General features: G+C 40.8%; 2 protein-coding genes across 4 annotated transcripts in view; one reads left to right on the top strand and one right to left on the bottom strand.

The window, feature by feature from the left end:
* ACADSB (acyl-CoA dehydrogenase short/branched chain) overlaps positions 1–7,974 on the bottom strand; it is a 28,391-nt gene extending 20,417 nt beyond the window's left edge. For both annotated transcript variants that reach the window (XM_031461930.2, XM_064488516.1), the window contains exon 1: positions 7,837–7,974. In XM_031461930.2, coding sequence (XP_031317790.1) covers positions 7,837–7,878 — 42 coding nt within the window. In that variant the 5' untranslated portion in view covers positions 7,879–7,974. The remainder of the gene's footprint in view (positions 1–7,836) is intronic.
* Positions 7,975–8,140: 166 nt separating this feature from the next.
* IKZF5 (IKAROS family zinc finger 5) lies at positions 8,141–22,004 on the top strand. Of its 2 annotated transcripts, XM_031461931.2 has the most exons (6): positions 8,141–8,261; positions 9,788–9,936; positions 12,234–12,276; positions 14,605–14,794; positions 16,477–16,659; positions 17,937–22,004. In XM_031461931.2, the coding sequence occupies exons 4-6, from the start codon at positions 14,662–14,664 to the stop codon at positions 18,878–18,880; spliced, it is 1,260 nt and encodes a 419-aa protein (XP_031317791.1). In that variant the 5' UTR covers positions 8,141–8,261; positions 9,788–9,936; positions 12,234–12,276; positions 14,605–14,661; the 3' UTR covers positions 18,881–22,004. The 2 variants fall into 2 exon arrangements, with proteins under 2 accessions (XP_031317791.1, XP_010974336.1); XM_010976034.3 differs by lacking the exon at positions 12,234–12,276.
* Positions 22,005–22,269: the final 265 nt, after the last annotated feature.

The following is a 22,269-nucleotide window of genomic DNA, read 5'->3' as shown; positions in this document are numbered from 1 at the left end:
GTGTGGGTCTGTGAATGTGGTTTGTTTTTTCATGGTTTGACTCCATTCCAGCACCAGAGTTCACAGGGCTCATTCTAGCTGACTTTTCTTATTGGTAACTTCTGACAATGAGAAGCCTGGCTATGACTCACCGTCTAAGGTGAACTTACTTTTTGAAACTTAGTACACATATACATACCTCTGTGAGACTCAGATCCATCAGAGCACAGTGCTTGTGTCCAATCCTGCCTTTAGCCTTACGGCGCTCAGTCAAAACACTGTTTCTGAAAGTTCTTCCTTCCCCACGCAGCTTCTCAGTGTGGCTGGGTGATTCACTGGTAATGATTCTGTGGCCAAGTCCAACAAGGGAGGATCTTCCCCACACCAACAAGCAACTTTCCAGCACCACCTGGGCGTCCTACAGTCCAACTCAATTCTGACACTATCTACCTGGAGACAGCTCCAGACCCGACTGGTTAAGGACTCAGCTTCACAAGACTGCCTACACACCAGACCCCCTCATACCAACGGCAAGCCCAGGTTGTCACCTGTGCTTCAGACCCACTGGCTATAGATCAAAAGTTCCCAGAAACTTCTCCTTGGGTTCATTTAATTTGGTAGAGAAGCTCACAGAACTTAGGACATTTTACTTTGGGGATTATTGCTTTGTTACAAAAGGATATGCCAACTAAAAATTGGCACTTGCCATCTGCTTCTATAAGGATTAGGTCATGAGCTGCTGCGGCTGCCGAACTTCAACACGCCCTGAAGGAGTTCAGGGTAGAGATCAGGAACTAGGCGTTCCGTGCTCTGGAAAACCTGGTAGGTCAGGTCTTCACATAGAGATTTTCAGATTTTTTATGAGCCCAGATTTTTGCGACTCTTCACTAGAAAAGCACTGAAATTATTAACGATGACATCTGCTCCTGTGACTAGCAGCAAGCGTCTGCCTAAATGCGTGCTTGACTGCACATGCCCCCTCGACTAAAATCATATATAATACTGACATTTCACCCGCCCCCACCTCTTCGGAGCAGTCATGCAGAGCTATCTGAAATGCTGTCTCCTGGGCTATAGTCCACATTTTGCCCCAAATAAAACTTAACTCACAACTCTCACGTTGCGTGATTTTATTTCAGTCGACAGATACTACTCAGGAACAGCCAGACTGTCAGCAGACAAGATGGGGGACCCTGGAGAGAAAGAACCAGGCGTGGCTTTCTTGACATAAGAAAAGCCATTTTGACCTAAGCCATTCTGTGATCTAAGGCTGGCTACAGTGCTTACCCTAGAACAGGTCTCAGTAATTAATGATCTTAACGGAAGTGAGGGAGTGCAGGAGCAAAGGAAAAGGAGTCAAGAAACCACAGCTCGGTGATAACACAGTCCTAGATTCTCCTCAAGGGATGTACATAACAATCTGACCCACATCTTTGAGTTGTTCTGCAGGAACTAAGGTCCAGACCCAGGTGGAGGAAGCTGCTGACCTTTTCTGACCCCCGTGACTCCAGTCAACTAAAGCTTGGACTTCTGCCCCGATTCTATGCTGAATTCTCCTCTGCTCAAGCCCCTTCCTGAATATACACATACCCTTAGTTTAAAACTTCCCCAATTTTGCTTCTGGGCAGACATCACTTTGGGAAAGATCCCTGGAGTTCTCCTTACTTACAGCAAATAATAAATCTTTTCTTCTCCAGATCCAGGTTGTTTTTTTTTGTCTTGACACTCACCAAGAGGCACACTCAGTTTTTTGGGTAACAAGGTGAAGAGATGTGTAGGGCAAGATATGGGGACAGGGCTCAAAGCTTCCTTGTTCTTTCCAAGAAAACCACTCTCACAGCACCTCAATGTGTTCACCAACTGGGGAGCTCTGAACTCTGTCCTTTTAGATTTTTCTGGGGGCTTCATTACATAGGCATGGATTGATTAAATTGCTGGCCAGTGACCAGATTCAACCTCCAGCTCCCCTCCCCTCCAGGAGGTTGGGGGGAGGGGGTGGGACTCAAAGTTCTAGCTCTCCAATCACATGGTTCATTCCCCTGGCAACCAGGCCCCATTCTCAGGTGCTTCCAAAAGTCCCCACATTAACAGAAACTCAGGGTGGTTGAAAGGGGCTTGCTGTGAATGACAAAACACCCACTTAATCTTTATGGCTCTGAAGTGATTTCAGAAACTGAGGACCAGAGACCAAATATTACAACAGAAGATGCTCCCATTGCTCTTATTGCTTAGGAAATTCCAAAGTTTTAGGAACTGTGAGTCAGGAACTGTGGAGAAAGACCAAAATATATATTTATTGCTGAAGAGAAAAACCACAGGTCCAAAATGGCATCACTTGTGCTAAAGTGCATGACACCAAATCTAGAACAAATACTGACCTAACTGCAGTTCTGATCCTCCTGGCTTGTTGTTGGAATCTTAGTCAACCAGTTTTGGCATTTTCTGGTCAGCACTAAAGGGATAATCTGACACGTGGGCCCTCTCCACCCCAACCCAACAAAGATGCAAAGTGCCAGATAAAAAAACTGGTGACAACTTCCTCCTCCCAGACCTCCTGGCCTCAAACGGCCCTTTCTTCTCCTAATCACTTCCTTGCCCAACCCTCTTGCTTTTAAAAAACTTTCCATTTTGTCCAACTCCTAGGAATGACCTTCTGTTTACTAGACTGCCCAATGGATAATAAAGCCAGTTAGATCTTCAAATTTACTCAGCTGAATTTTGTGTTTTTTAACATCATTATATATCACAACATTAGAACTTTGTGGGGCCAATTTGAGACAAGAGGGAAGGGGGCAGGGCACCGCCACTCAAGGAATGACAGCAACCAAAATGGTGGAAGATTCACCTCCCAGTTGGCCTTGAGGATTAAGAGGTTTAATTTCTAGTAGACCTTGAGCTTCATTATATGCTCGTTGTAACACTGTGATCAAATAACACACCCACAGATGCCATGACAGCCCCAAGGCTAACCACACCCTAGCCATGAAAGAGCCCACCGAGCCCAAGGCTTTTCTCCCCTTGATCTTTTCTCATTCTCTCCTCTATCGCTCTATCTCTTCTATCTCTTCGGACTCGAGAAGATCCACCAAGGCGACCACTCAGACATCCAAATTAAGACCACGTGGCAAGTAACCGGCAATCTGATTGGGTGAGCTTCCCCTCCATGGCTCTTTGAGCCCAATTCCACCTCTCTACCTGGTGTTGGTCTGGTTCCAGGATGTTGGAACTGCAAAAGGGGGCCCAAATTAGGGGACTCCGGGAGTTCCCCTTTAAAAATTTGCAGCCTGGCCCTCCCTGATTGCCCTCAGGGCACATGGCCTCATTGCATCCATAGGAGGGAATGGCGGGCGGCACTCCCTTTTCAGATCACGGGTTTTGCACCCCTGAACAAGAGTTACCAGTGAGTGCTCTGTTCACAGGTCGCAGGTTTTTTGTACCCCTTGGTGGGGTTGCAGGTTTTCTCACCCTTTGGTGGGGACCAAATAAAGAAGACCTGTTTGCCTTCTGTATGACGTTGGCCAACTCAGCAAGTTCTTTCCCAAACTATCAGTAAACAAAAAATAAAACCAGAGACTAAATTCCCTCTGTTTCCAGAGAAACCTTAAAAGATGAGATTATTAATGAATTTACTACTTTTTCAATTGTGCTAATTACCTGGGTCCAACACATCACCAGGTACTGGGAATTTCTCTGACTCACCCCCCTTTTCAGGGAAATCAGATTGGTAGCAGAAAGAACAGTTAAAATAGAAGTCAGGACACCTAGTTCCAGACCAGGATTTGCATATTCCAATGCCTGCAGGGGCCAGGTGAAGGGAGCACTGGAACATAATGCAGTTCCCCACTGTTAAATGGACGGTGGACTGAGTCTACACCATCCATCAGTTTACAATCCAGTATCTCCATAAACTGGCCCAGGCTTACTGGGCTGTATCTTGCACTTCTCAAAAACACGTGCCTCTGCTTTCCTTGGGTTGTTCCCTTTACTCTACATGGCACAAACTCTGCTTGTACTTTTTTTCTGACTGGACTTAAACATCGCTTCCCTTCTTTTGCCCCAATTCTGAATAAAGCATGTTTGTCATGAAGTCTCCTGTGATATCCTCCACTTATTCTCCTGTTGCTTTGCCTTCACTCAGCATTCACCCAGAATGTTCTGTAATGTGCTCTAAAGGCTGAGACTTGCACTCTCTTGTACCTTCACTCCCTCAGGTGTCCCATTCTCATTTGTGGCTTTGGCGATCACCTGTATCTCTAGTTCTTATTCTTCTGCTGGTTTCCAGATCATCTTCCTGCCCGGCTTCCAAAACTCTCCAGTAGTAAGTTTTACTGACACTTTTTAAAGTCTAAAGTCTAAAACAAAATTAATAATTTTCCTTCTGTCCCCCCTAAACTGCTTTTCCTCCAGACATTCCCATCTTTGCCCATCACTGACCCAGTCAGTGGAAATGAAAATGTGGAGTCCATGTAATTCCTCCACCTCAAGGTAATTACCAACTCTTCTCAAATCTTCCTTTATTAGTACATCATCCTCTCTAACCATCAGCGGTATCACCCTAGCTGAGGGCCTTGTCACCCCACAGGTGAACTTCTGAAATGGTCTAAGTGGGATCTGTGCTTTTGAGTTCTTTCTGCAAGCTACTGACTATTTATCTTGTAAAGCCCTTTGGCAAACAGCACCTCAGAATCTCAATGACTCCTGGGGGAATCCTGAAGATCAGTTTCTACAGTCAACAAATTGGATGTGGCAAATAGGTTGAGAGAGCGTTTTCTACCAGGTTGTAAGGAGAACGGGCACCTTTTCCCAGCCTCCTGGAGCACACATCAGTACAGGTCTACACCAGCGGTACTCAACTGGGCCAATTTTGCCTCAAGGGGACATTCGACAATGTCTGGGAAACTCTTGGTTGTCACAAATCGGGGTGCCAAACATCCTACAATGCACAAGACAGTCTCCCACAGCTGTGAATTATTTGGCCTCCAATGTCAGTAGTGCCAAAATTGAGAAACCCTGGTCTAGCACTTAGGAAAAAAGTAATCAAGACAGTGTGATTTAAGGGCTAGTATTTAAGGATCCTGAAAGAAGAAAAAATCTTAAGGCTGCCAGAGAAGATCTTCACAGCTGGTCTTCCAGGTACCAGAGGGAAAGAAGGATGGTAAACAGATAAATTTGCATTTGCAAAGAAATGCTGTCATTTCTGTACTGATGAGTGATAATGAGAGAGGAAGATAAGAGCACAGCCTTTTCGGAAAAGGACGGTGAATGGTAAGGCGCTGGGGCCTGAGTCCAGGAGGATAAAAACAGGTTCGCAGGAATAAATAATTCATTTTACCTCTGTTACACTAAGGGGTCCACTTATTTGCACAAGACTAGAAGCTCTACTATAAATTTAACCCTGTCTGCTCCTGTGCTTTCTTGCAAAAACTTCTCCTACCTTTCTTTTCCCTCACAGAAACACTCCCTATTCCCAGGAGCCTCCATGGAGCCACCTGCTGATCAAAGTTTGATGATTTCTAGAAATGATCAGTGATCCTGAGACAAACCCTTTGGTCCTTTTGTTATAAAAGCAACTCACCCCTTCTTCTTGGAGAGCTGGCACTCCCCCCCCCCACCCCGCCTTCTCCCTTGTGCACAAGGTATCTCTTTTAATAAAAAGCTTTGCTTGCTCAAGAGTCTTGTGGACACTTTCTACAGTACTGCTGTTCAAGAATCTGCAAGGGGCTTGGTAACGAAAGTGTTATAAATGCTTGTATTTAGTAAACAAAAAGGGCTCTTATCCGTGACTGTGGGCAACTCTGTTTGGGCTACACTCACTGCTACAGGAAAAAGCAAAGACCTAAGGTCTTGCCAATTGTATTCCTTCCATGCCTCTGCAAACTCACCTCATCAGCTATCCTGGCATAAATATTCCTAAAACAAGCAGCGTATATTCCTAACTCTACACCTTTGCTCACACATCTCTTCGGCCTGGAATCTACACCCCTCTGCTGCTTTACCTCAACCTAAGCCGTTCAGTTCAAACCCCACCTCCTATATAAGAGCATCTGTCCAAGCTATTTATTTAGCGTTGGCAATACCTCAGGCACAACTTCACGACAGCTGAGTCTATGCTGGGCACTATTTTAAGTGCCTCACACGGATATACGAATTAATTTAATCCTCACAACAACCCTGTGGTATAGATATTCTTATTCTCCCCATTTTACAGATCAAGAAACTGAGACCCAAAGTGGTTAAGTAACCAGCCTAAGAGTGTAAGACTAGGAAGTGTCAGAGCCTGGGATCAAACCCGAGCAATCGTCTACAGAACCCACGTTCTAAATCACCATGCTACAGGCAACATTCTGTGGATCTCATTTGCTAACTTATGTAAAAGAGCTCTAAAAATTACTTGCAGGATGGAAAGCCATAATAAAACCAACAAATCCAAACAAAATAGGTCTGCGAGATCTCTGAGGAAGGGGAGGCAGTAGTGCATAAAGGTTACGTTTTAGACTCAGACCAGAGTTAGAACACCAGCTCTATCACCTTCTAGGCGAGTGACTTGGAGTAAGTCACTTCATCTTTTTCAGCATCAGCCTCTGCATCTGAAAGATTAAACTACTTTTTACGATGGCTGTGAGACTTAAAGGAGATGGTACAGTAGAGCAAAAGGATCACACCTGCCACACAGTGTGTGGTGAATAAATGCTGGCTCTAAAAGCAAAGACTCAAATTGTGAAATGCGGTGAACTTTGCTAAATCCTTACACAGCAATTATGAAATAGTGTTAAGCAATAACCATAAAAATCTATTTCTTCGGGCTAATACACTATTATAATTTTACAAATTCCCTTAATACCCCAAGATTGTACAACAACCAAATAACATTAATTATCTCTAATGAAACAAAAAGAGCCCTGCCTCTGGGCATCAGACTGAAGCAGCTGCGAACCTTTAACTCATTTAAGACAAATGTCAAGAAATATAAAAAGTAAACAGCCAGCAGTGGGAAAGTTCCCAACAAAGTGTATCAACAAACGGGAGTGTATCCAAATCTGTGGAGTTCTAGAAAGAGCAAGGGGTGAATGTTCGATGTAATGAAAACCTGACTCAAGAGCTGGCCAAGAATCAACAGGTTGTGTAGGTAAGGAGAGCAAAACTAAGTACAACTTCTGGATACTCCTGGCAAGCAGGTTTCAGTTCAAGTTCTAGGAAGTGGAATAGGAATGGGTTCCCCTGTGCCGTGGTGAGCCTGTCCACGCAAGATGCTCAAATCCCAGCCATGAGATAAGGCGCGGAGGAAACCCTCTTTCCCGCGGCTAAGTCCTACCAACTCCGAAGTCCCTTCCTAACTTTGGAGAAGGGTCGCAAAAGGGAGGCCAGGGAAACACTGCGCAGAGTAAGACTGTTTTAACAATCTTTTGGAGGGGCGGCTGGGCGGTGAAATGTAATCATTGGGGAAAGACAGTATGGGAGAGGTGACATCTCTCGCTACAAAATGCCTCCAGATTCGAGACTCGGTGGCTCCTAGGGCCCAACGGCCTGTAAAGGGTATCTTGCAGCTGTGGCTCTGCACGGAAGGTGACTGACTTCTCCACCAAAAAAGCTTCTAGACCAGCCCCCAGCTCCCTGCTCACCAGCTGCCACGCCACTCCCAGGCCTCCATACAGAAACTAAGGCCGGTTAGGCCAGAGACCTGTAGACAGGTCGGGATCGTGGCCCGTCCGCGGTGAAGGGTCTAAGAGCGATCCGACGGAGGGAAGTAAGCGCCTGCCAGGACGTGGAGCGGACGCCCGGGTCTCGTTAGGAAAAGACTCCTCCGCCGGGGCCAAGGTCGTCCGGCACCCCCAGGACGCCCTCCGCGAACGCACTCACCAGCACGCTGCAGCGCAGCAGCCGAACCGCAGGTCCCTCCATTAGCGCCCCAGAACAGGTGTCGCCACAGACGCCGCGCTCTTGTTACTGGAAGCCTCTGGGCCGCAGGCCAAAGCCTGAGAAGCGACGGGGCGGGGCGGGGCGGGGCGAGATGACAGCCCCGCCCACTCCACCTCCACCCCACAAAACACCCCCCTTGTCCCGCCCCCTCGTACCTACGGAACCCCAAGAGAGACATGCAGCCCGCTCCCCGCTTTCGCCTTACGCCCTGCTCACGCGAGAGTTGGGAAAGGCAGTGGGGCGGGAAGGGAGCAGGAGACACAACAAACATGGCGGCGGCGGCGGTGACGAAGGCGGCCACGGCGACGGCTACAGCAGCGGCGTTGAACAAGGCGGTGGGGGTTACTCGGTGCGGCTGTCAGGTGGTAAGTCGCAAGTTACCCGCTCGGATGGCGGTGACACGGCTGAGCAGAGGGTTTAAGAAGGAGCGGCGGGAGGTGAGAGCCGGGTGTTCGCGACGGGCCGGCTGACTCCGCCCGGGACTCAGCCCTAGCGGAGGGTCGGGCGTGGTCGGTCGGTCGGCAGGGTCATGACCCAGGACCTTCCTGGCCAGAGCGCGGAGGGTACGGTGTCCGGCCACGGGAACCCTGAGGGAGCGGTGCCTGCGGGGGCGTCGCCGTCGGGGAGGTCCTAGGAGGCTCCCTGGTAGGGAGTTGCCTTTCGCTCTGACAGGTGGTTGTGAGAGGGGTCCCCGAGCTTTGCGTCTTCATCTGGGCCCGGAGCCAGGGGATCAGGCTAGGCGAGGGTCTCCTAGGTGTTCCGAATCTTGGTGAGGAATGTCTCCAAATCCTGTTGAGAATGCCGCCCCGACGCCAGTTCCGGACTGCTCATTGGGAGGACTTTTAAAACCTCTGGCTTTTATCTAACAATCCTTCCTGGATCCGTTTGTACTGCTTGTGCAGTCTTAATTTGGGGGAGATGTGAGGTTTCGGGGGGGTACTTTGCAGCCAAGAACTGTTCAGATTCGTGAAGGATTTAAGTCTTTTAATAAACTGTCCGGAGTGTGAGTAGCCAAGCGACGCACCCAGTAAGTGCTCGTTAACTGTGAATCTGAATTGAAGTGAAACCAGTTCCAGCTGCCACTAACCACGTGGCCCGTTTAGTGTCCGCTTAGTGTGCCGTTCAGACCCAAAAGAAGAGTGATAAGTGGGGGAAGAAATAAAAGAGCTTTACATTGTGAGATCTAAACAATTTCAGTTTAGAAGAAACACAACTTCTTTAGAGCAACTTTTTAAACGTCTGGACTAACAATTTTTAAAATTCCCTTTAATTTTAACTTATGTCGTGCATTTATCCTAGCTACAGGGTAATATAATCTTGGGAACTCGTTACAGCGAATTGAGACGTTTGGTGGTTTTGGTCTCTAGGGGCCCAACGTGTTTCCCAGAAAACCCTGAGTGTTTTGGGTTGCGATAGAGAGCATAATAAAGATAGGGATCAGATGCGCCCGTACTGGGCGTGCGTGGTGGGTTTTCTTTTTTAAACCCTTTCCCACAAATGTTTCCCTTTGGGGATAGGCTCAACATTGTTTTTATGCAACTATTGCTGTTCAGCAATACTAAGCCTGAGCCATTTAGAAGTGTACTATGGACACTTGAAATTAATAACTTGAATTTAGAAAGACATTAAAATTTTTGCCAAAAATGAAATCTTAAGAAATCCACCTGGGTGGGGGGAAGATAGTCACACCAGTGTGTGTTACTCTTTGGTGATTATTTTAGGAGCTTTTGCTGAAGTGAACCTGCTGCTTTGTTCACTGATTATCTGTTAGCATAATTTTCTTTCCTGTTAATGGTAAGATTGGCGCAAGTTGGTTTATTAGCTTGTTAAACTTGTAGATGCTAATTTTTTGTCACAAAGCTTTTGATTCGTGGTGTGTTTTTCTTTGCAGACTGCTGTATGGCTTTTCAATTTTAGTTGAAATTCCCTCCATGGCCTTTTGGAGCCCCTTGGTGTGTCTCCAGAGTAAATTTTTATTACTCTACATTTCATCAATGTTGGAGTGGCAAGAAAAAGGAGGAACTGATTTGGGGTGAAAAGGTTAGATTGTGTAACTCCTCATTTATTTCTTCTAACTTGTATTTATTTATGTTGTTTTACTTTTATATTATGTTTTCTGACTTCTCCAAGCCTCATAATGTTGCTTTTTGCCTTCAAAGAATTTGGTTTTTGACAGTCCTGTAATCAGAGGAAATGTGTTCTAATTCTTTTTGAAGGTGCTTGTTATTCTCTGTACAAACCAAGCTGTATTTATCAGACTTCTCCATTGATATGTGTTCTGTGGCTAAGTAAATCATTTAGTGACCATAATTATGCTATAAAAGTAAACACATCTATTGAACTGCAATCACTTTATGTGTGTAGGACTGCCGAAACCCCAAGCTAACTAACTGTATAATGAAGTTAGTTGCTAAGTCAACTACTTGATGTTTAATAACCCTTCTCAGAAATGGTAGGTGAATAAAGTAGATCCTACTATTCCCTAATCATGTTGGTCTCAAAATCTCCCATACCTTATAAAAAAGATAAACTTAGGGAGGAAGGTAGCTTAAAGAGCCTCTTCTGGTTCTTATAGTACCTCTGTTTCATAGATATGGTTGTCTTCTAATTTGCATCATGATGCCTCTATTTTAAGTTGTTAGCTCCTGGTTAAGAGAGGGGGTGTATGTATTCATCAGCCACTTCCCATTTATGAGACTACAGAAGATCCGAGGACTTGAATATCAGAAACCAAGGAAGGTTGAAGATAAAGAGGTTTTTGTATCCTTTTCGGATATCAGAGCTTATTTCTCAAGTGATGCTTTCCTTCATTTGCATGGGTAGCCTCTGATTGTTTTGAAAGAACCTAATTTGTGAGCTTTGTAATGGATAATTTGGGAGAGCTGTTGGCATAAAAATAATTTAGGTGCATTCTAGCCAGTTTCTGTATAGACATGTATATATACCCCGTGGAATACCATACTAAACCAAGCTCAACTTTAATCAGAGTAATCACAGGGAGGGCTCAGAAATTCTGCTGTATCATAAAAAGTGATAATCATAAAGTATGGAAATGAGAGCATTATAGTTGGCTGCTTCCTAAAGTAGATTTTTATGTTAAATTTAAAAACTTTTGCAGAATATATCAGTGTCTCAGTGGCATCTCCAGAAGTCAGTTAATTTGTGGAGTTCTTAGATTGAACGTTCAGTCCTGAGGCTGATTACTTTATTAAAGACAGGAAGATGGTTTGGATACAGAATCTTAATTTTTTTATATTGAGAAGTCTTCTGTGGTTTCCGAGTTAATTATTTTTCTGTTTATTGTCCTTAGAAATACTGACTTGAGATGGAGAAAGCTGGGTTTTGAACCAGAGACTCCATTCAGATTTAGGCATCTTTCATTCATGCTCATCTGTTCTGTAGACTAGAGCTCTGCAAGGGCCTGTAATGCTATGTGTGGAAGTGGGGGAATGGGGGTAGGACAGAGGTGATGTAGGTGAAGTGGACATAAAAATGCTTAGGGATGGAATGACAATTTTTAAATCATTGCAGAATGTTTGCAGTTATAAACCATACCAATATATTTAAAACTCTAAGAATAGAATTTCTCTCATGTTTACAGTGTTATCTTTTCTTTTTTCATTGGCATCGTTTGTTTTTTTTCAAGTCCATCACGCGTTATGATTGAAAATCAACACAAAATTTATAGCAGAGAACACAGTGAAATTTATAATGTGACAGTGTGATAACAGCCAAGACTGTCAAAATATGCCAGTCGTCCTCTGTGATTAGGTTCATTTGTGTTCTTAAAACTTGAGATGCATGTATAAAAATACCAGTTTCTTCTGCTTAATGGTAATCTTGTGAATTTTTTTCTGCTTAGTCACATGTACTGTAGCAGTGTTTTGCTTTCTAATCAGGATTTGGTAAGATTTATCTTGCTTATTGAAGCCTATCGAAGTATATTCAGATATTTTACAGTGACAATGTCAGTTTTCATTTGAACTGATTAAGTGATGCTCAGTTGCAATGAAATACCAGGACTTCTTTCTAAATTACAGCTTTTAGAACACAGATAGTCTGTAGGGCCTTACAGCTTTTATAATTTAAAAAACAACTTCCCAGATCCTACTTTTTTTTTTTCTATATCTCCCAATCCTTTTACCTTTTATTACTTTTTTCCTTTTTATATTATAGGTGGGACGTCTACCTGCAATACTGTGTTGAATAGCATTTTTGTCTTGATTCTAAAGGGAATGCATCTAAATTTTCTCCATTGTGATGTAGATTTTTGGAAGCTATCCTTTACCCAAACATTCTAAGTTTGAATAAATAATTACTCTGTTGTTTTCTTGCAGCCGGTGTTGCCACTGATACTCGTTACTTGATTGTTTTTCTAATGTGAGTGGGTTGGCTTTTCTCTCTAGAAAGTTTTATATTATCCTCTGTCTTTGAGATTGTTAAATTTCACAGTAATATGTCTAAGTTTATTTTTATTATTATATATTCTATTTTGCACTCTGTGATCCCTTACAGACTAGATTGAAAGGGATCTTTAATTCTAGAAATTTCTTGATCACTTTTTTAAAAAAGCATTTCTCTTCTTTGTTTTCCTCTGTCTTCCTGGAGTACATTCTACATCTTTATCGGCTGTATTTCTTGCCTTTTTATGTATTCTTATATGTTGCTCCCCATCCCTGTATGTTTTGAGGGTTTGGGGGGATTTTTTTTTTTTTTTTTTTTTTTGGTTTAAAATATAATGTTATAGATTGTTCTTGATTTTTTTATTTTATTCTTGATAATTGCTGATTGGCTCACTTTTTTCCTAACCAAAGAGCATATTTTAAAGGACAAACAGCAGAATCAACTACACAAGTCACAAAACAAATATTAATACAATGATTAGGAAGCATAGAGAAGCACTTCAAGTAAATATGGTAAAATGGGAAAAAACAACTGAAACAAACTTGTTTAGAAACCAGCAATAATTTTTAAAATTGAGAAAGCTGAGCCAGGCTAGACCAAGTGATTTAAAGAGGAATTCTAAAAGAGTAAAATAAGAGATGAATTTGGGAAATCACAAATTGATTTGGGAAATTGCAGATTGGGATACATGAATGAGACTAAGGTGGATCATGTTCCTTTCATTGCAACTAAGGAACAGCTACATAAAATGACATAAGGTGTTCAGTCAGTGATAGAAAAAAGGAAAAACCTTAGAATCTGGGACACTGAGGAGTTTCACAATCCCAGTTATAACCACTTTTAGCTGCAGAAATAGCTACCCTTATCTGAGAACATACCGTAAGCCATATATATCTCTATCAGTCTGGGACCAGCAAACCAGGGAAACCAGCACCAGCCCTGCGCTCCTTCTGAGCTCCTCAGGCTCTTGCTGCATTACGTAGTACAACAATTTATAGTAGCTACACGGTCAAGGGTTGGTCTATTTCCATTAGATTTCTAGGAAAGTCAATTAAAGTAGAAGTTTGGGTTCTTAAAACATTGATCAAGCTTATGTTAATTGGAAAATGTGCTTTCCTCTCATTTCCACAACCCCACAGTTCTTGCCACTGAAAAATTTAGGTTGAAAAGGACCCAAAGTAGTCTAAACATTCTTGAAGAAGAAAAACATAACTGGCAGGATTAGATTACTGAGATACTAAGATTTTTATTATTGACACTGGTGGTGTTAGTGTGAGGATGCACGAAAGTAGACCATTGAAACAGAACAGACAATCCAGAAATAGAATCACATATATAATCACCTGATTTAGAAAGGTGATAGAAAGTCTGGTGGAAAAGGTCTGGTTTATCAAATGCATATTGCTTGGACAGTTAGCTATCTCCTTGGAAAAAAGTATATTTTAACTCTTAACTCACCATACACAAAGCTCAATTTCAGATAAAAATATGGAAGATTAAAAAATTATAAAGCTTTTAGAAGAAAATACAGGAGAACGTCTTCTAGTAAGATAGGCAAGGACACGGACAACTCTAAATGTGAGGGGGAAAATGGGTAAATTTTTATTAAGAAATTCTGTTCATCAGAATTTACCATTACAAAAGTGAAAAGGCAGCTAAAGAGTGGGAGAAGATACTTAAAATACACATAGCTGATAAAGAACTTATATCCAGAATATTTATAAAGAACTTTTATATTAATTGGAACATGATGGACAACGTAATAGAAAAATGAGCAGAAGACTTGAACAGATACATCACTGGGTATGAAATGGAGGGTATGTAAGTGGCTAATTAACATTAAAAGTACACAGCTTAATTAGTTATTAAGAAATACAAACTAAAACCAGTATGATACCACCATCACCCACCAGGATGGCTGAAATGGAAAAGGCAAAAAAATACCTGAGTGTTGGTGAGGATGTGGAGCAACAGAGCTCTTGTTCACCAACTGGTGGAAGTGTAGATTGGTATAATCACTTTGAAAAACTCTTTGGCATTATCTAAAGCTGACTGTGTGCATACCCTGTGGCCCAGCAGTTTCGGAAGTCAGGGTTGTGAAGCCCTCACGAGTACACATTTAAATATTATTGTTCACCAGTTTATGTATGTCGTCTTTAATTCACCAGGAAAATTATAAGATATTTAAAGGCAGGGACCGTGTCCCCTTGTAGTGCCTGGCACATAATAATCTTTGTCATGTTGTTTTAATACGTACTGTATTTTCCTAAATAGTGTAAAATAATTTCATTTTTTCCACTGTAGGCATAACGAACTGTAAACTCTGAAAAAAACAAAACAAAAAAAAAATAAAAAACAAAGATGGGTGAAAAGAAACCAGAACCTTTGGACTTTGTGAAGGATTTCCAGGAGTACCTGACTCAGCAGACGCATCACGTGAACATGATTTCCGGATCAGTTAGTGGGGACAAAGAAGCAGAGGCTCTTCAGGGAGGTAGACTCAACTTAATACTGTTAAATAATCAACTTTTTATAAATGCATTAATGTTTGTGTTTAATTATCCATAGTGTGAAGCTCACTATTCACTAATGTGAATCGTACCATTTTTCCTAGAAAGATACGGGCAGTTTTTTTTCTCTTTAAAACATGCCAGGCTTTTGCTGAGGGAGAGTAAAGCTCCCTAAGGGCCTCACGTGGTCCAGAGAGGCATTGTGGTCTTGTGGGAAGGTTAGGGATTCTAAACACCCTTCCTGTCCTCCAGATTCTGTTAGCTAATGGTAGACACAAGGATCCCAAAGTGGGTCCAGCTTTATCACACCAGGGATTTGGCCTTTAGGATCTGAATTAGATCTGAGACAAAACAGGGCTTTTTGTTTCCTTTCTTCTTTTAAAATGCAGAGGGCTGACCATGTTTACTCACCTAGGGAGAGAAACTAGAATAGAGAAAAGCAGTGACCTACTTGAGCCTGCTGCAGACAGACTGTCTAGTTTGCTTACCACATGCAGGCTGGAATCTGTTCCTGAACTTAGGAAGCAAACTGCAGCCCACAGACCCCATCTAGACTGCTGTTTTTATATGACCTGCAAACAAAGAGTCATTTCTACATTTAAAAATGGTTGGGAAAACACCAAAAGAAGGATGTCATTGACACATGGAGATTACATGAAATCCAGATTTCCACATCCATAAATAAAGTTTTATTAAAATAGCCATGTGTATTTCCCTTTTTCCCATAGCTGTTTCTGAATGACAGCAGCAGAGTTGAGTAGCTGTTATACAGACCACGTGGCCCACAAAGCCTCTCAGACCCTTAAAGGAAAAGTTTGCTAACTCTTGACCTAGCTGATCTAAGACCTTATACTCCTTGTAAGCCTACACTGCTACCTCCTGAGGATGGAGTAGAAGTGCTTTTCCCATCAAACTGTAGGAATAAAAATTTCCCTCCAAATACTCTGGTATGCAGATTCCTGGACTGAGATTCAAGAGGCCAGGGCTGTAGTCCCCACCATCTGTTGGTTTTCCAGGTCATGAGTACTTGCCTCTTCAGTTTCTTTATCTACACAAAGACAGAGTGGATTAGATTAAAAGCAAACAGCCAAACATTTTTGTGCTCTGAAATTCTTACAGTTCTAGCATTCAGAGGTATCAGATACAATATTCTCCTTTATGTGCTTAATTAGAATTTTAAGATCCTAAATGCAACCCAGAATCCGGAACATGTGTAAGCTGAGTGGAATAGTACAAAACTCAACAATAATTGCTTTAGATTAAATAGAGTTAGGATTTGGGAAGATTATCATGATTGCCCATTATATTTGTAGAAGTGGCTGGAATCTTAAATAAGTGTGTCTGCCATCACTATTTTTTCCCCTTTGTCTCCTTACCTGTCAAATAAAGATAAGATCCTGTTTTCTTCCTCAAAAGCATGTTAAGGAGTGATATAATTTATATGCTAGTAATTTGAGATCCCCCTATAAAAGGCTTTGAAAAACAGAATATAATGCTGTGTTTTTATAAAATTAAGCTCAGTTCGGAAAGTCTGTAATTTTATGAATTTAACTTTTGTGCTAAGTGAACTGTCAATTTATGAAAGATTTTCTACCATTCAAGACTAAATTGCTAAATTGAGTTGACTCTGAGATGCATAATTTCTTTTGCTATACTTTGTTTATAGCTGGAACAGATGGTGATCAAAATGGACTTGATCACCCATCTGTTGAAGTTTCCCTGGATGAAAACTCAGGAATGTTAGTAGACGGGTTTGAAAGGACCTTTGATGGGAAGCTCAAGTGTCGGTACTGCAACTATGCCAGCAAAGGAACCGCCCGGCTCATTGAACACATTAGAATCCACACAGGTAACAGAGAGGCGGCTGGAGAAGGCATTTCTTTGTGGGCAGGAAAGGGGCCAAGGAGGGCAAGTAATATAAATAGTTGTGATAATTTAAAAGTGAAGATTGGTGTTAAGGTTTGACTAAATGGACAAGTGACTCCACTTTTACAAAGCAGTAGCACAACAGCATACAAGGAATTGGGGCCCCTTGTAGAGCTTCCCCTTCCTTAGCCATCTTCCTTCTTGATCTAAATAATCTCGACATCTGTCTGCTTCTCGGGTTGGGTAAGTCAATGCTGAAGACAGTATGAAGCGATAAAATGTTTTTATCTTTATCCTTACTGAGTATGTTTTAGTTGCAGACCAGGGAATTTTTCTATACAGTTGCAGACTACGCTGCTAACCCTCAGATCTCACCTTAGCCATTCCTCTGCAACCTTCCTAACTACGCCCTGCCCTGGCCCAAGGCCAGGTCAGGTGTCCCTCCTGCCTGCCGCACAGCTTCCTGTGCTGCCTCGTCACAGTGCTTCCCGTGCTGTGTTCTGGTGACCTGAAAACCTTGAGGACAGGGATTGTGTCAGGGCCATCTGTGCCCCCAGAGCCTAGCAGAGCATCTGACACATAGTAGGTACTCAGTACTTATTTGTTGAATGAATGAATGAATGACTCCAAATCTCATATTCCCATTGTTTATTTTACATATTTGGGCCATCTCCAACTGAGTGCACTAAAATTGTCCCTCTGGCAACTGAAGAGGAGAGGAGGAAGGCAGAAGTGAAGTACTGGCCATTGTGAGAGGACATTTTGCATAACTTATACTTGAACTAGGAAGCCTGTTTCAACTTTGAGCTTTCTGTCTAATATAAGGACTTTTTTTAAAAAAAGGGTTTTTGTATTTTTTTTCCTGAGAAGTATTTGTGTGCTTGTGAATAAGTGTTCATGTGTAGATGTGTACGTGACCATATAACTCTGGGGTATAACTTTGATAATACCATTACGTAGGGAGTATTATTGTCAGTTGTGCTGTATCTTCTTTCTCCAAATTCCAGTTGAAGCCATAACAGTTTTTATACTGTATTGACTAATGGAATATATCTGTACATCTCAGAATGTTCCTGATGAGTTCTTAAGCTTTAAGTTTGCAAGTTTCTTAACAAAGTTTAATAATCGTTTGTGCAAACATGCATTTCGGAAAAGCATTTTATTTTGATCAACTTCTAAATCTAATGAATGGACAAAACATGAAACCTTTCATAAATGAGCAACTCTTGAAGTTTCTCCCCCATTTTTCTTTTGAAACAGGTGAGAAACCTCATAGATGTCACTTATGTCCATTTGCATCTGCTTATGAGCGTCATCTGGAAGCCCATATGCGTTCCCATACAGGAGAAAAACCATACAAATGTGAACTGTGTTCCTTCCGCTGCAGTGACCGAAGTAACCTGTCCCACCATCGAAGGCGCAAGCATAAAATGGTACCAATTAAAGGTACTAGGTCTTCCTTAAGCAGCAAGAAAATGTGGGGGGTTTTGCAGAAAAAAACCAGCAATCTGGGCTACAGCAGAAGAGCGCTGATCAACCTCAGCCCGCCTTCCATGGTGGTTCAGAAGCCAGACTACCTGAACGATTTTACCCATGAAATCCCGAATATCCAGACGGACTCCTACGAAAGCATGGCAAAAACCACACCAGCGGGTGGCCTGCCAAGGGACCCCCAGGAACTCATGGTTGAAAACCCTCTAAACCAGCTCTCAACTCTAGCAGGACAGCTGTCCAGTTTGCCACCTGAAAACCAAAACCCCGCGTCGCCTGATGTAGTTCCCTGCCCTGATGAGAAGCCCTTCATGATGCAGCAGCCCTCTGCCCAGGCAGTCGTTTCCGCCGTGTCTACAAGTATTCCTCAGAGCTCCTCTCCCACAAGCCCTGAACCTCGGCCATCACACAGTCAGAGGAACTATAGTCCGGTGGCAGGTCCAAGCAGTGAGCCCAGTGCCCACACAAGTACTCCTAGCATAGGAAACAGCCAGCCAAGCACTCCAGCTCCAACCCTGCCAGTCCAGGACCCGCAGCTTCTGCACCACTGCCAGCACTGTGACATGTACTTTGCCGACAATATCCTTTACACTATTCATATGGGATGTCATGGGTATGAAAATCCTTTTCAGTGTAACATATGTGGATGCAAATGTAAAAACAAGTATGATTTTGCCTGTCATTTTGCAAGAGGGCAGCATAACCAACACTGATTGAAAACAATCACATTTAGCTTTACTTGGTTTTGCCTTTTTGTGTTTTGTAGTTTACCGTTGTTTTTCTGGGGGAGAGGGGTGGGGGACTCATCCTTAATAAGGTGTCTGCTAATTTGAAGTTTATACATTATAGAGTATAAATTTGACAGTGGAAACAAAATTTCTTTTTCCCCATAAAAGCCTGGTCAAGGTCATTTATGTATTAGAACAGTTGGACCCATTGGTGTCTTTTTTTCCTTTCATTTAGACATTTGAGAATTGGAGTGCAGTCATAATTTTGCATTTATGATCCATGAAAACTTCCAGACCGATAGATACTCTTGGTATTTCATATTTCAGTATCTACATTGCAGCTAGATGTTATTTTTGCCATAATTTCAAAATGGTAGAATAAATTACTTTCTCTTACAAAAAAATCTGTTACAGCTTATTTCAGTGTTTAGTAGAATTGCTTTTAAAATTGCCCTTAATGGAAAACTATTTAGTTAACATAGCTTAGCTGAATCAGTAGTTTAATTTCAACTGATAACAGTAGAGCAATTTCAGTATAGTAAATCTTTCTTTTTTCCACAAGGGGAAATGGAGAACATTTAATTCTTTTAAAATTAAAGTTATAAAAATATGAGTTAGAAGTTCTGAAAAAAAACTTAAGACTTTAAATTGAAAGTGGAATTTAAAATACCTGCTTATTCAATTTCTAGTTTAAAGACACATCAGTTTTCTTTTAGATTCTTTTTATTATACTTGTAATTTATTTTAAAAACCACAGGTAAATATGTGAGAACTCTAGAACTATTAGGATTATCTATGAAGATGCCTTTTTTCTTTTACTTTGAATCTTTCATCTGAATCTTCATTCTGTGTAACACATGAGGTTGATAACTATGGAGAATCTTATTTCTTCTATTCCTTTGATGACCAAAGAGGTACAGTGGAAGTCATCCATCCTAGCAAATGTAGTCTTTACAAAAAAATCTGAGGCTTCCTTTTCCTGCCTTCTATCCCATTTATTGCCCATAACTTTCAAGAAAAGATAGCTATAGAAATACATGGGAAAAGGTGACGGTGAAGTAGCATTTACAAAAATGAGAACATATGTCCAAATGAATTCTGGTCTCCTCTTCAAAACTGGCTATTTAAAATATTTTCTGTGAATTCAAGTTGTAATGCCTATTTGCAGTTTTACTAGCCTTTCATGTATAACAAGGAAACTGTATGGAAACTGATTGGATCATCGCCTTAGTAGAAGAGGATAAAAAGCATAAAAACAGATATAAAAATGCAGTTAAACATGATATATAATTTGTTTAAAAAAATAAAACTTGCTATATAAATCTAGATAAATAATTTTGACTAGGAGGCTGTTTTTATATTGTGTAATAACTAGCTTACTCCGAGGACAGCTTGGTCAAACAATAAAATATATTGTTACTAACTGTTGGTTTCTGTGTACTTTGCAAAAATTTTGTTTTTTTAATTTGGTTCAAATCTTGAAAGTGTTACTAATTGGCTTTTTAAAAGAGAATAGTCTAACCATTAAGCATTAACTAAGAAGGACCTCTGCACTTACAGTAAATGAAAGGGAAATACTGATGGTAAATGTCCACAAAAACCCCCAAGTGCCAAGTTAGTGGAACTTCTGCCCTCCCTTCCAAATGCTAGAAAGCCATTAAAATGAATTCTTGTGGTTTAATATCCAGTCTAAACTGGCCTCCACTGCATTGTTCAAAGAGCAGCATCAAGGAGTTTCTCCAAACAACTACAACCCTCTCCTAGTGGGTCTGAGGTTGTGAATGTAAAGCCTGCAGTCTGTTCTGCTCTGTCGCCTAGAGTGCTTGCTGCTCAGGTTAGTTTTACTGCAGCCATTTCCAAATGTGTAATTTGGTCCAAGTGTATATTTATTGCCAGACAGAAACAGGCTGCTGTCATTTGGAAGCTTTTGCAGTTATTTTTTTTCTTCTATTTTATTCAAATAAAAGCAATACCACAAAATAGAAAACGAAGGTTTTCATTAAACAAAAAGGAAGAACTCTCATGTTAAAATCAGTTTATTAGCTGTATATTCTGGGCCAAATAGTGACAAATACATTTTTTCCCAACAACTAAAGATAGGTGTTTTGAAAGTGCATTTTAGTTTAAATAATTTTGTAATTACAGACTAGAATGTATAATTTTAAAATTCCTATGACTTAAAAGAGCACAGTTGGTATTCCAAAGGTATCAGTGCTTGAAAGCTACAGTTAATTCTAAATGCACTAAAGTTTTTGAAGCAAATCTACCTTAAAAACTTTTTTAGTGTTCTATTTTTAAAAATATTTAGGATTTTATTTAAATTTTCTGTGAGTTAAATTCTGTATTGGAAAGATGTTAGTTATCTTCCATTAAGTATTGAGTATGTTTCTCCCATTTTATTTTTAATCAAATATTTTATAGAAATGAGTTGATAAAAGTTTAACATGTACTATTTATAATACTTTGTTGTTAACAGGCAATGTTCTGAAACTAAATTTATTTTTGTTCAGTGAACATAAGTTTAGATTTTTAAAGTTGGTAGATAATTTATCTCCACTAATATTTTTTTAAGAAACTGTGAAGAGATTAACAGGGAATAATTTTATTTCAGATTTTACTAATATAGTATGGAGCTACAACTTCTTGAAGTTTAAGTAAAGGCTAGACTTTTACTTTGAAAAAAATTTCACTGGATATATTCCAGTGCTATTTCATTTTAGAAATGTGTTTGCCATTCATCTGCAGAATTGTCTGACAAAGGGAATATTACTTTAAAAAAAAATGTTCAGAGATAAACCTCATTTAAGTTCTACAAAAATATTTATCAAATGGATGTACTATTTTTTAAAAAATTCCCTGCTAAGGACTTTTCATTAAATAGTCTTAGAGGGTATATGATTTCTAGAACTTGTTTTTGTTAATATGTACTTTGATGTAAAGAACATATTTTGTATGTAAAACATAAAACTTGAGTATGGTTGCAAAACACACTATATTGTTTAGGGATTCCAGAAAGCAGTTCAATGCTGAAATAACTAGTATGTAGATCATATTGTGAATGAAGCTTTGCTTTTGTAATATGTGAATAAAAAATAACACTTTCTAATGATCTCGATTTTTTTTTTAAAACTAGGATCCAATTAGTTTTATATATATATATTTTTTTTTAATTGAAGTATAATCAGTTTACAATGTGTCAATTTCTGGGGTACAACACAATACTTCAGTCATATAGAAACATACGTATGTTTGTTTTCATATTCTTTTTCACCATAAGTTACAAGATATTGAATATGGGTCCCTGTGCTATACAGTATAAACTCGTTTATCCATTTTATATATACTAGTATCTGCAAATCTTGAATTCTCACCCC

The sequence above is a fragment of the Camelus dromedarius genome, chromosome 8, assembly GCF_036321535.1.
Source record: "Camelus dromedarius isolate mCamDro1 chromosome 8, mCamDro1.pat, whole genome shotgun sequence".
NCBI lineage: Eukaryota > Metazoa > Chordata > Mammalia > Artiodactyla > Camelidae > Camelus > Camelus dromedarius.
This window is presented reverse-complemented; position numbering and strand designations above follow the sequence as displayed.